The sequence below is a fragment of the Urtica dioica genome, chromosome 6 (genome assembly GCF_054948205.1).
Source record: "Urtica dioica subsp. dioica isolate 48M chromosome 6, U.dioica_male_clone48M_v1_H2, whole genome shotgun sequence".
In the NCBI taxonomy this organism is placed as follows: domain Eukaryota; kingdom Viridiplantae; phylum Streptophyta; class Magnoliopsida; order Rosales; family Urticaceae; genus Urtica; species Urtica dioica.
In genome coordinates this window covers 4,774,678-4,788,413 of record NC_142761.1, presented here as the reverse complement: position 1 = coordinate 4,788,413, position 13,736 = coordinate 4,774,678, and the positions used below count along the sequence as shown (strand labels likewise).

The 13,736-nt window shown below is 42.2% G+C and overlaps 1 protein-coding gene and 1 pseudogene across 1 annotated transcript; one reads left to right on the top strand and one right to left on the bottom strand.

Annotated features, from left to right (window-relative positions):
* Positions 1–13,736, top strand: part of LOC149393051 (homospermidine oxidase-like) — a 64,493-nt pseudogene that overhangs the window by 31,030 nt on the left and 19,727 nt on the right.
* On the bottom strand, positions 6,692–13,402 carry LOC149393053 (patatin-like protein 3). The gene is made up of 6 exons (XM_089618461.1): positions 13,239–13,402; positions 8,118–8,305; positions 7,839–8,025; positions 7,574–7,735; positions 7,157–7,450; positions 6,692–7,072 (listed from the first exon to the last, which is right to left on the bottom strand). Exons 1-6 carry the CDS (start codon positions 13,353–13,355, stop codon positions 6,812–6,814), a joined length of 1,209 nt encoding a protein of 402 aa, XP_089474587.1. The 5' UTR covers positions 13,356–13,402; the 3' UTR covers positions 6,692–6,811.

Sequence of the window (13,736 nt, the reverse complement as noted above, 5' to 3'; positions counted from 1 at the left end):
GTTTTGGTGAGGTCGGCCACCTGTGCTGCGAGGGCTTTTATCATTTCCATCTCGGGCGTGACTGGCTCGCGCTTCTGAATTCTTCGCTCGGAAGGACATTGGTCGTTGTTGTACGCGAGCTCCTCGAGGATGACATGAGCTTCCTCCTCGGTCTTTTGGAAGAAAGATCCTCCCGCGGCGGTGTTGACGAGGGTGCGAGACGATGGTGAGAGGCCGCCATAGAAAATCTGCACCATCATCCACCCTTGAATGCCGTGATTGGGACACCTCCTCTCTAACTCCTTGAAGCGCCCCCATGCTTCGAACAGTGACTCCCCGTCGTATTGGGCGAACGAATGGATCTCATTGCGTCTCTTGTGCATCTTCTCGAACGGGAAGAACTTTGAGATGAATTTGACACGCAGGTCAGCCCATGATGTGATGGAACCCGGTGGGAGGGAGTTGAGCCACATCTTGGCTCGGTCCCGTAGTGAAAACGGGAAGAGGCGGAAGCGGATGGCTTCGTCGGACACGTTGTGGAGCTTGAACGTGTTTGCGATCTCGACGAAGTTAGTCAGATGGTCTTGCAGGTCTTCGGCCGGTGATCCAGAGAATTGATTCGCTTGGACCATGTGTATTATGCCGGTCTTGATCTCGAAATTCTGGTTACCCGCAAGAGCCGGGAGAGCGATTGCCGATTGTGCGGCGTCAGCTGGTGGTAACCCATATTGGAATAGGGTCTTTGGCTCTTCGTTCGCCGCGTTGTTCGCTCTATCTCCCATTGCCCGTTCCTTTGATTGCTTTCTGTTCGTCTTGCAGAATTTTTCGATCTCAAGATTTAGTGGAACGAGGTTTGATGTTCCCTCACTCCGCATGAAAACTACACGCAAAGTTAGGAAACGCGTAACAAAATCAAATGGCAAAGTAGATTATTTTTCGACGCTATTGTAAAAAGTCCCCGGCAACGGCGCCAAAAACTTGTTGCGATATTTTTATAACTAGCACGCAAGTGGACGTATCGAACAAATAATAGTGTTACGTAAGTAACGGATATCGATCCCACAGAGACTAGTTACTATAGCGACGTTAAACAACCTAAAGCAAATTGATTTCATAGATTTGTTGATGGATGTGTTTATAAAACTAGCAAATGAATTAACGTAAAAATAAAAGAGAAACAAACACGAGATAACAAGCAAAGAAAACTATGGGGTTGCGATTTCACCAGGTAACACAGCATCGGGGTTTCGAGAACGAACAATTACCACTATTCCTATGTAAGCTAATCTCATTCTCTCATTAATATTCCCTAGCCTCTCTCGAGTGATCTAGCGAACCTATGCAATTGTCGGATTACTTATCCTCTCGGCCTCTAATCCTATTAAAACAACCACATGCACTAAACGCGAGAATTCTAACGATTACACACTCGTCTAAGCCGTCAAGCAACCTAAAACAATGTGATGAGTGAAAAAGGGCACGAATTTTTACTCTCTCTCGAGCAGCTAAAAACTCTAATTAAACAATTCTAAAGGTGATCAAGCTAAAGAATGCATTAAGAACACTTCCACACAAGCAAACATATTCATGAAACAGTTAATAACTAATCAAACCCTAACGAAACCCCTAAGCTATATCTAACCCCGACTACATCGTAACCCCGCTAAAGACTTAGCCTCTAACGGTGTTCATGACCATGATCAACACAATGAGAGTGATTAAAAGCAATAAAACTAGCATAGAATGACGAAGAGAGCTCATGATTATAACGAAAAAGGAATTCAAGAACACAATAGTAAATTAAGAGCAGAAAATAAATAGAAGGAAGAAGTAAATCTATTAATGGAGTTCCGGCTGATCGGATTTTGTCAATTCCGTTGATAAGCTTTCTCTCCGTTGCAAAAGCTCTCCAAAACAATAATAAAATAAAGCGTAACCTAAAAATAGAGACTGAGTTATGTTTTATAGTGGTTTAGGTCGAAGTACAATTTTGGACTGATCTGGGCCTTAAAAAACGATCCAACGGCTGAGATTAAGTCAAAATTCGACTTTATTTTCGTCAGGATTCGTCGTCTCGCGGCGCGCCATCCATCCTCGCGGCGCGAGGCTCCTTTCTTTGCATCGTCGCGGCGCGAGATTACCGCGAGGCGCACCGCGAGACGCTCCTGGAACTTTTTGTGTTCGTGAAAATGCAGGGGTCGCGGCGCGAGGTCTTCCGGTCGCGGCGCGAGGTCTTGCGCACCAGCCTCCAAATCTTCATTTTCTTCATTTTGACTCCAAATTCATCGCTTTTACTTCCGTTCCATCGATATGTGACCCGACAGCTACTTTTCATCTATGTTGACCTGAAATTCACTATAACCACACTAAAACCATCAAAAACACTTGAGAACGCGCTAAATCCAAGTCAAACGAGAGCAGATTCGTACGTAAAATACGCACTCATCAGAATCTATGATGTCTGGTTATGAGGCATTGAGAGTTGGAGACTCTATAGTTCTTCTAGGTATCTTCCGAAGGTACTGAATTGACCAGTACACTTCTAGAGACAAGATAAGAACAAACCATTTAACCTCTTGTATCTCGAAGTACTACGTATGAATTGCATCGTGCTTACCTTAATCCTGAAATGAAACATGTCATTTCACAGCTTAGTATTCTCATTTGAGAAAGTCAGAGTTCGAACTCACTATGTGATTCCGAACAAGGCCTATTGGTGAAGTACTAACTTGTGAGAATGTTATGAGTAACTTTGTGAAGATCTCATAGATATGGAATTCATGTACAAGATTGCTGAAATGCAATGTATATCACCTCATGCTTTGTTCCTTGGAGTGTGAATAAATGAACTGGCCAGTGTCCAAATTGAGTCCTGACTCTTTTGGATGAAACAATGTGACTTGTTAGCTCCTCGTCAATACATTGTTTCTAACTTATTCACAAACGACAAAGGAGTTGAGGAAATAATAGCTAGAAGGGTAAAATGATAATTTTGTAAATCCCGACTAGCTGATGATATTCATGAAGGGTAAACACTGATAATATTCTGTGGATCCACTCATTACAATTAGGTTGAATTCTTGAGTAGAAAATAAATTCATTTGAACCGAGAGATTTTCAGTGTCAACTCTTTAGTGGAGTCAGTTGACATTAAGCTAAACTTGGAAAAGGTTTGTGAACTTTTGAGTCCAAGTATTTTAGCTCAAGCTTTGTTCATTTGGATCAATGAGGTCACTGTCACGAATCACATCGAGTAGGAATAGTTAAACTGGAAGCTAAGTCAAAATAAGAACGACAATTGTCAAAAGGGTATTTTTGTCTTTTGAGACATAGGATGAAATGAATGTCAATAAATTTTTTGACAAGGTCATTTGATGACTTAATGTCACTCGGCCAATATTAGTCTTATTGGGCCTTGTGGATTAATTTCATTTCATAAGAATTCTATTGAAAATTCTTAATGGGTTTTTCTCATGTTGTCATGAACAAATGAAGAAGCTTCTAGAAGCTCCTTCTAGATGAGAAATAGGCGCCCAACATACCCATAGGAAGAGAGAATATTTTGTGCATAAATGTATCAAGATACTTGCCAAAAGAAAAAGAGGAAACAAATTTGCATATGGATGCACAAGGGAATCGGCCAAGCTAGAGAAAGGAACGAAAAAAGGAAACAAATCCAAGCCTTCTAGAAGGCAGCCTTGGCCGAGTGAATTAAAGGGGAAATGGGCAATTTTTGCTCATGAATATGTGATATTCTATAGAAGAGGAAACTACCTTATTGAAGGTGAGACATTTCCTATAAATAGAAGTCTCATTCTTCACATTTCATTCATCCAAAGTTTTAGAGATTGAGAGCTTCTCTCTCTAGACTTGCCCCTCTCCTCTCTCTCTCTAGTCAATTTCGTTTTATTGTTTTGGCACCTAGGTCCTCATTTGACCTAGCGTTTACCTCTGCGACTTCAAGACTCGTTCTTAAGTCGTAGTGTTTAAAAGTACCCACACACTAATTCCTTTTATTTCGAGTGATTTAGTGATAGAAACTTTCTTGGTTGCTCGAGTTGCCGAGGAAAGAAAGAGAGACGTGCTGCGAGGGAGACGAACGTTTTCAACCTTCCGAAGGCTCATCAACGTTCAAGCTTCTAAAGAGGTTAGTAAATTTATTATGCTCATATTAGTTTTATTTATATGTACTTGCACTTTGTCTAGGTTATTAAAAACTGTTTTACTTGAAAAAGAAATTTTTTAAAATTCCGCCGCTTAACGAAGCGTTAAACTTTTTCTTAAACCCTAGATCATTTCCAACAGTTTTGGCCATGAGGCGACGGCTTGGACTTTCGAGTTGTCGACGCTTAATCTCTCGGCAGATATTACGTAACCCAAAATGGTGACGCGGTCGGTGAGGAAAACGCACTTCCCAACAGCGGCATAAAATGAGTTTCTGCGAAAAATGTCAAGGACCTCGCGAAGATGTTGCAAGTGGATATCGTCGTTAGCGCCATAGATCAATATATCGTCGAAATAAACCACAAAGAATTTACCGATGAGTGGGCGCATCGCTTGGTTCATCACGCGCATGAATGTGCTCGGTGCGTTGGAGAGGCCGAAAGACATAACGAGCCACTCGTAAAGACCTTCGTGAGTCTTGAAAGCAATCTTCCACTCGTCGCCGAGGCAAATGCGGATTTGGTGATATCTACTCTTCAAATCCAATTTGCTAAACACGCGCGCGCCGCTCAATTGGTCAAGTAAGTCATCGAGTCGCAGAATAGGAAAACGATAGCGAACCGTGATCTTATTAATGGCGCGGCTATCGACGCACATGCGCCAAGTACCATCCTTCTTAGGCGTGAGCAAGGCGGGGACCGCGCACGGGCTTAGACTTTCGCGAATGTGCCATTTTTTTTAAGCTCCTCGACTTAGCGCCGAAGTTCTTCGTGCTTGGCCGGGCTCATGCGATAATGGGCCCGGTTTGGTAAAGAAGCATCGGGCATAAAGTCGATCCGATTTTGAATGTCACGAAGAGGTGGCAACTCGGCGGGAGATCAAGGGGAAAAACGTCATTAAATTCCGCGAGCAGCGGTTGGACGGGCGAAGGCACCAGAGAAGTGTCGGGGACTGATTTTCCGAGAAGCGCATAGAAAACCCCGGACTCGGTCATTTCGGCTTCAAATTTGGAGTGAGAGAGCAGTGACATAGTTGGCCTTTGAGCGGGGGTTGTTGCGGGATTCGAGGGGAGAAGCACAATTTTCTTTCCACCAAAAAAGAAACTGTAAGTGTTTTCTAAACCATCATGGATTGCGTGGCGATCGAATTGCCACGGCCGGCCGAGGAGTAAATAGCAAGCGTCTATTGCCACAACGTCACACATGATTTGGTCCCGGTATGTTGTGGCTATCGACAACGACACTAAAGCCCGCTGAGAGACGGTCACATCGGTGCCGTTTTGGAGCCACGCCAATTTGTACGGCTTAGGATGTTTCTCCGCTTCGATCCCCTAGCTTCTTGAGAACGTCTTTAGCGATGACATTCTCACAACTTTTGGAGTCAATAACAAAACGGCACACTTTCTCGCCAATAGTGCACGAGGATTGGAAAATATTATTCCAGAGCCAACCGTCATCGCGGCTCGGGGAATGAGAAAATTTTGGCGGAGAACAAGAGCGTGACCAACATCACCCACAACTTCTTCGATCTCGTCATTTGCACCGGCGTCATCATCAAAGATGGGATCGCCCATAATCTCGTAGGTTTCATCGGCAAGGAGACCACGGCGTTGGTTTTGCGGACAATTGTTTCGGCGATGGCCCAGTTCGCCACAGCCAAAGCATCGAATGCCACAACCGATGGCAGGAGAATAGGCTGTGTCGGGGCTGGATTCGGCTGCGGTGGGGCTGGATTTCCTCGCGGTGGTGCCACAGGTGCGGCGCGGGGCTGTGCGATGTTCGGCGGGGCTGAAATATACGCGCGGCGTGACTGTTGTTTTTCAATCGCGAGAGCACGTTGGTGGGCTTAGGCAACCATGACGGGATCGAACATAATTAAGACGTCTTGGATCTGAACACGCAAGCCATGGCGGTGGTGAGGCGATCGGAGTGGGCTCTGATACCAACTGATGTAGACAAGCTGATAGGAAAGAGATAATCACACAGGTTTCTTCAAGCAATGCTTGGGTTTCTTTTTATTTAATCAAGTCTGCCGAGTAACTTGACAAATAAGACAAGTATATATAAACTAAAATAAACATGATACGTTCAACACAAAACAAGAAAGCAAATGGGCACAGCCACATTGAAAGCAAATAAAAGGCAATAAAGAAGGAAATAAAAGAGGAAACGGAAAGACAAAATAACAGTTCATAAAAGAGGAAATAAATTACATCATTTTCTCCCATTGTTTTGTTCCCACATTTCCATGTACGTAAGACCAATTTGCATGGCATTATGCATGGCATCAGTATTTCTTTTCTTTCAAGTACATCATAGGTATATTACATTGAATGAGACGTTATAGTACGATAGCTTCTTTTACAACCAAGTCATATAAATCATGAAAATGATTTTCTGATGTTTTGTAATTTAATGCTTGTATTTTCATTATATTTACGAATGAAAAAGGTTCTATTTTAGCATCTCAATGAAATATACTACTCATTTTCACTATTTCAACATCTCACTTTTGAATTGAACAAAACAATTAACTACGACACCCTTGCTTGAAAGAGTTGAAACCCGCGGACACGTGAAATTTATATGCCATATATTTTTATCAGTTTAAAATAATGAACGAATAAACAAATAAGTTTATTTTTCTTGTAAGGCTAGCAGATATTCTCTTAAAGTTTCTTGTCTTGTGCTAGAAGTTTCCCGAATCGAGTGGTGGATCGGAGTTTTCTTTCTTCCGATAGAAGCTTTGCAAACCGAGTAAGAGCTTCTTCGTTGGTCCCTTCATTTTCAATTGCCTCGTACCTTCCTGTTTCCAAATTTACTCTTGAAACCGGCTTTTGTAGCAAAAGATTTCCAATCTCTACTAATCTTTCGAGATTCTTCTTTGTTGCTATGTCGACCGATGACTCTTCACCGCACAAATTGTCATCCTAAATTATAGCAAAATATGTTACTGATAATTCCACAAGTGAATATGATTGTCTATTAACATATATATTATTTTATATATCTACCTGGATTCGGAGGTAGTTGTGCTGGTTGTTTTTTGACTGGAAAAGAGCTGACACGAGAAAGTCAACGACATCGGCGCTAGCGTCACTAAAAATGTCGACAAGAGGAGTGCTTCCATTATTGAAGATCCAGCTGAGCACACCCCATTTAGAGGCCTTGGCCGCGTTGTACTTTTGCTCGCGTTTTTCAGCACCGGTTCCCAGTGATAGAACTAGCATTTTATGACCGCTCATAGGCTCTACGTTCGTGTTGTTCTTCGATCTTTCTCTAGAGATGTGACTTATAGCCAGCATAGTCTGTAAACAATTCATATGTACTCAATTAGATCCTTATATTTATAACATTTTATATTACTAGCTAGTATTATAAATTAACTAATTGAAATTTTTATGGAAGAATAATTAATAATATTTTCTTACCGGATTGTTTGCGGCCATAGCACCATCGATGAGATCAAAAGTGCGAGTCTTTCCATTGCCATCCTTTGTTTTAAACGTGTGTGCCGGCAGAAACGTAGGGGCGGCAGAGGTACCGATGCAGATATCTGCCAGTCGGGGATTTTTCAAACAATTTTCTCTAGCCTGAGCAATGAAAACATTAAAGCAAATCAATTAACGGTCACAAATTTAACTTTTATTACTATAATTTATGTTAGCAACAAAACTGAGATATGTATGTACTTACGTCGTTGGTTGAGAAAATTACTGGCTGGAGGTACTTGATATCAAAAGCGGGAACAAGCACTTTTGTTAGGGTTTGCTTAAGAGTGAGATCGCCGAGCAAATTGTTTAAAAGCGTATGGAGGTACTTCCCGTCGTACTTTGGGCCCGTAAACGGGTCGAGACAACCCGTCATTGATTTCACAAAGTTTCTGTGAAAAATAAATCAGATTATAAGAACAATTAGCTTTAGTAAAATGTTGAAGAAATAAAACGCCATAGCTCCTCGAATTGATTTAATTACCTATTTTGAGGGAAAATCTTAGGGGTGTGGTTTAAGTAAAATTCGTTGATGTTTTTGGCGGTAAATAACGGTCGGCCACAATCATTTACGTTTGGAGCCGTAAGCATTGTGGTGACCAATCCGCCGGTGCTTGTTCCCGCAATTATGTCAAAATAGTCTGAAATTCTTGCTTCCGGTCCGTCCAATTCCTGCAAAATAATAGTATATATAGTTGCCTCGTTATAAATTATAGTAAAATAAGATAAGGGTAATCTCATTTCATAATTATTGTTAAGGCATAGTCTATGTGGCACTTTACTTCTTTTCTATTGGTGTATCTTTAGTCTACTCAAGTCCTACGTGGCTTATCACTTTCCCTTTACTCTTGCCTAGTATAAAGTGTGCGTTCAATACTCTGTATCATTTACTCTGATATATTCAAAATACTGTTTGGCTCTCATCTCTCTCAATCCTAATATGGTATCAGAGCTGTGATTCCGGCTTCGGAAAAACAGAGATCCGATCATGGCGACGGCGTCGGTAACGTCTCTTGAAGACACAGCGGGATCTACACCTGCAAAAGCGATTCCAGTTGTTTTCAACAATTCGATTGGAACAAAGCTTGACCTCAACAACTTTCTCGTCTGGAGAAAGCAAATCCTCTCAACAGTGCGAGGACATGATCTACAGGATTTTCTTCTCAAATCCGACGCGGCACCGATGAAGTATAGAAATACGAAAGACGAAGAAGATGATGAAGTCACTCAAGAGTACAGGTGCTGGGAGAGACAAGATCAGCTTCTGGTGTCCTGGTTACTCTCGTCAATGGCAGAAGGTATTCTACCTCGAGTTATCAGCTGCGACACAGCAGCTCAGATCTGGAAAACACTGGAAGTGTATTATGCTCAACAAATTCGAGCTAAAATCTCTCAATTCAAGAATCAATTGGCGAGAACAAAGAAGAATGATATCTCTATGAATGAGTATTTACTGAAGATCAGGAATCTGGTGGATCTGCTGTCTCTCGTCGGAAGCAAGTTTGAAGTCAAAGAACATGTTGAAGCGATCTGCGAAGGTTTACCTGATGAGTATGAAACCTTTATTCTAGCAACCATAGCACGAAATGATGTGTTCACGGTAGAAGAAATTGAAGCTCTACTGTTGGCAATGGAAGCGAGGATTGAAAAGAAAAACTCAGAGCTCGATCTACCTCAACAAAAGAATACGTCATTGATGACTGCTAACTACTCCTCTGCTCACTCTTACAATGATCGTAGAGGAGGAGGACCAGGATTTCATGGTCACAGACAGCAAAACTATGGAGGTTCGCAACAATATGCAAGAGGTTCGAGCTACGGCAACCACAATTTCAGTAACGCCTTCAGAGGATCACCTCGAGGAACTACCAGAGGTCGTGGCCGTGGTTTCGTCTCACGTGGTTTTCAGTCCAACAAACCTCAATGCCAGGTGTGTGGAAAGATTGGGCATCTTGCTCTTGGATGCTTCTACAGGTTCGACGAGTCATTTAAAGGACCAAATCAGCTTCAAACCACTGGTTCTCAGACTCACAATCAATCCACTGGCGCTGTTCAAGGCTATGTGGCTCAGACCATTGTCTCTCCTCAAGACACTCAGAGTCAGAACTGGTATAATCAAGAGCAATCCTGGTATGCACCGGACTCAGATTGGTATCCAGATTCAGGAGCAACCAATCATGTCACCTCCGACCTGCAGAATTTGGAGCTGAAATCTGAGTATCACGGTGCAGAACAACTTCATATTGGTGATGGTAAGGGTTTACAGATTAAGCATATTGGTCAAACATCATTTCAGTCTCCCTTATCACATCATAAACTTGATCTTAGAACACTGCTACATGTGCCAGAAATTACGAAAAATTTGATTAGCGTGTCTAAGTTTTGTCTTGATAACAACGTGTTTTTTGAATTCCATTCCTCTTATTGTTGTGTCAAGGATCAGAATTCCAGGACTATTCTTTTGGAGGGCTTGCTTAGGGATGGTCTCTACGTGTTTGACAAGAATCAAGTCTCTCTCAACTCAGCGTCTAAGTCTAGAGTCACAAATTCAGATTGTTCTGCTCCTAAGTCCACTTCAAAGTGTGAAGCCTTTATTTCAGCAAAAGTTCCAAATTCAGATGTCTTTAAACTTTGGCACAATCGTCTTGGTCATCCCTCTTGTAAGGTTGTGCAAAATGTAATGTCACAATGCAACATACCTTTCAGTCTGAATAAAAATTCCATAGACACTTGTTCAGCGTGCTGTTTTGGAAAAATTCATAAGTTTCCATATTTCTCTTCTGAAACAGTTTATTCACAGCCATTAGAACTTATTGTCACTGATCTTTGGGGTCCATCACCGGTTCCATCTAGAAATGGCTTTAAATATTATATAACCTTTGTTGATGCTTGCACTCGCTATACATGGATATATATGTTAAAAGCCAAATCTGATGCGTTCAAAATTTTTCAAAATTTCAAAGCTCAAGTGGAACTACAATTTCCTCACAAAATCAAGTGTATTCAATCTGACTGGGGGGGTGAATTTCGACCGTTCACTAAATTTCTAGAGTCTCTAGGTGTTGTTCATCGAAAACCATGTCCACACACTCATGAACAAAATGGTTTAGTTGAGCGTAAGCATCGGCACATTGTTGAGAATGGTCTAACCTTACTTGCACAGGCACAACTTCCATTTAAATTCTGGGATGAATCTTTTAGATCAGCCGTGTATCTCATCAATAGATTACCAACTTCAGTGCTTCATGGAAAAACACCTTATCAAGCCTTATTTGGTCAAATTCCGTCATATACTCATCTACGTGTGTTTGGTTGTGCTTGCTATCCGAATACACGACCATACAACTCTCACAAATTAGCCTTTCGTTCCACATTATGTGTGTTTCTTGGGGTGAGTCAAAATCACAAAGGTTACAAGTGTTTAGATGGGACGGGTCGTGTCTATATATCTCGTGATGTCATCTTCAATGAATTGTTGTTCCCATATTCCTCTCTTTTCCAGTCAATATCTCAGCCATCTCAACTTCCTGTTTGCAAATCAATGTCTCCAACCTTGTCCATTCCCTTGGTTCCCTCACGTGTCTCTTCTGATGTTGATCAATATGCACAATCTAGTACCCCTGTACGTTCATCAGTTGTTGCTGCAGGATCAGGTCTGGAGTCTCCGGTGGTATCTTCATCACCACCACTGGTCTCTTCTCTTGACCATGGCAAGATAGTCATTGATCTTCCGTTTGAGTCATCACGGGCAGGTGCTGGTCCACAAAATGCTCATCCGATGCAGACAAGAGCTAAAGCTGGTGTGTTCAAGCCTCTTGTCTACAGTGCCGCTGTGGAACCGGACTCGGTAACTAGTGCTCTGGCTTCTCAGGAGTGGAGTGGTGCTATGAGAGATGAGTATCTCGCACTAATGAGGAATGACACATGGTATCTCACTGATCTTCCCCCAGATCGTAAGGCAATAGGGTGCAAGTGGATCTTCAAACTCAAGCAAAATGCAGATGGCTCGCTGAATCGTTACAAAGCGAGGCTCGTGGCTCAAGGCTTCAACCAAACAGCTGGGTTTGATTATAATGAGACCTTCTCTCCGGTGGCCAAACCTACAACTATTCGCCTCATTCTATCTGTTGCTCTGTCTCGTGCTTGGCAAGTGCGACAGCTAGATGTGAACAATGCGTTCTTAAACGGTGAGTTAGAGGAGGAAGTTTATATGGCTCAGCCGAGTGGGTTTGGAGATCCTAACTATCCGTCTCGGGTGTGTCGTCTGAAGAAGGCCATTTATGGATTGAAACAAGCTCCGAGAGCGTGGTTTAGCAAGCTTAATCAAGCTTTTGGGTCTCTTGGGTTTGTAGCTTCCAAAGCCGATCAATCTTTGTTTATCAAGGCTTCTTCAGGTCATCATGTATTTGTTGTGGTCTACGTGGATGATATTTTAGTCACTGGAAGTGACCCAGTTCAGGTTGAGCAGATGATAGTGAAGCTTGGGGATATGTTTTCGTTAAAAGATCTTGGGTTCTTGGATTTTTTTCTGGGAATTCAGGTCCTTTCTACTGACTCTGGTCTGCTGTTGTGTCAAACCAAATATATTAAGGAGCTGCTAGGCAAGGCCAAAATGCAGTTTGCTCGGTCTAGTCGCACTCCCATGACTAGTGGCTTGCAACTCACAACGTTTGGGAGTGATGCTGTTCTGGATGCTCAGTTATATAGGAGCATAGTGGGTGGATTGCAATATGTTACTGTCACTAGACCAGAGTTGGCTTTCTCAGTGAGTCGTGTCTGTCAGTTTATGCACAATCCCTTGCAAGCTCATTGGGCGGCTGTGAAAAGAATTCTTCGCTATCTAGCTGGAACTCTGGATTTTGGTCTTCATCTTTTTCGCTCACCTCACTTCAATGTCACCGCCTTTAGTGATGCAGACTGGGGTGCCGACTCTGAAGATCGTCGTTCTACTTCAGGGTACTGTGTGTTTGTTGGTGGCAATTTGGTGGCTTGGAGTTCCAAGAAGCAACATACACTTTCTCGCTCATCTGCTGAAGCAGAGTTTCGGAGCTTGGCAGCTGTTGTCTCTGAAGTAACTTGGGTCTGTGCTTTGATCTCTGAACTGCAACTCCCTCAAGTCCGTGTGCCTGACATCTGGGTGGACAATATGAGTGCTATCATGCTTGCCGGCAATCCGGTCTTACATGCTCGCACCAAGCACGTAGAAATGGACTTGTATTTTGTTCGTGAAAAGGTGGCTCAAGGCGCTGTGAATGTGAAGCATGTCCCTGGCTGTGATCAGGTTACAGATATTCTCACTAAGGCCATATCCAGTGCGCGCTTTCCTCTTCTCAGGTCCAAACTCAACGTTGAAAGCCTTGCAACCTTGAGTTTGAGGGGGGCTGTTAAGGCATAGTCTATGTGGCACTTTACTTCTTTTCTATTGGTGTATCTTTAGTCTACTCAAGTCCTACGTGGCTTATCACTTTCCCTTTACTCTTGCCTATTATAAAGTGTGCGTTCAATACTCTGTATCATTTACTCTGATATATTCAAAATACTGTTTGGCTCTCATCTCTCTCAATCCTAATAATTATAAACTAGTGTTGAATGCTTTAGTACGTACCTGGAGTTTGGATTCCAGAAACTGAAGAAGTGTGCCCGGAATGACACCTCTAATTCCACCGCCGTCAATGCTCAAAACTGTGACTGTCTTAGTCCTCGTAGAGCCAGATTTCTCCATCTTTAAAATATATGTGTTTTTAATTCAAAAGGAGAGATCTACTGATTGGAATGACAATGAAATGATTTTGCGAAAGAAAAGAGCTAATAGTTAGAAGAGAAAGAGGCCTCAGATTCTTGTTCCGGAAATGATTTGAGAATTATATGAGAAGATGTGGTCTTATATACATATATATAAGCAATCTAAAAACTTGAGATATGTTTCGGTCAAGAAAGGTACAGTGATATATAGTATATTATATATGCATGGACGCCGTAGTTGAACTTTATAGTCAACTTTTGATTATTATTGGTCATGCATTGATGTATTAATTATTCAGTGAATTTCACTACGTCCCACGTTCTAAAACACAGGCAAATCTGACCATCAAATTTTTTACTT

Excerpts from the sequence above, each read along its gene's own strand:
- LOC149393053 (XM_089618461.1), bottom strand. The coding sequence starts at position 13,355 with ATGGAGAAATCTGGCTCTACGAGGACTAAGACAGTCACAGTTTTGAGC. Across the intron at positions 7,736-7,838 it reads TAATTTTCTCAACCAACGAC|GCTAGAGAAAATTGTTTGAA; the intron begins GTAAGTACATAC and ends TTCATTGCTCAG. Across the intron at positions 7,451-7,573 it reads CTATGGCCGCAAACAATCCG|ACTATGCTGGCTATAAGTCA; the intron begins GTAAGAAAATAT and ends AATTGTTTACAG.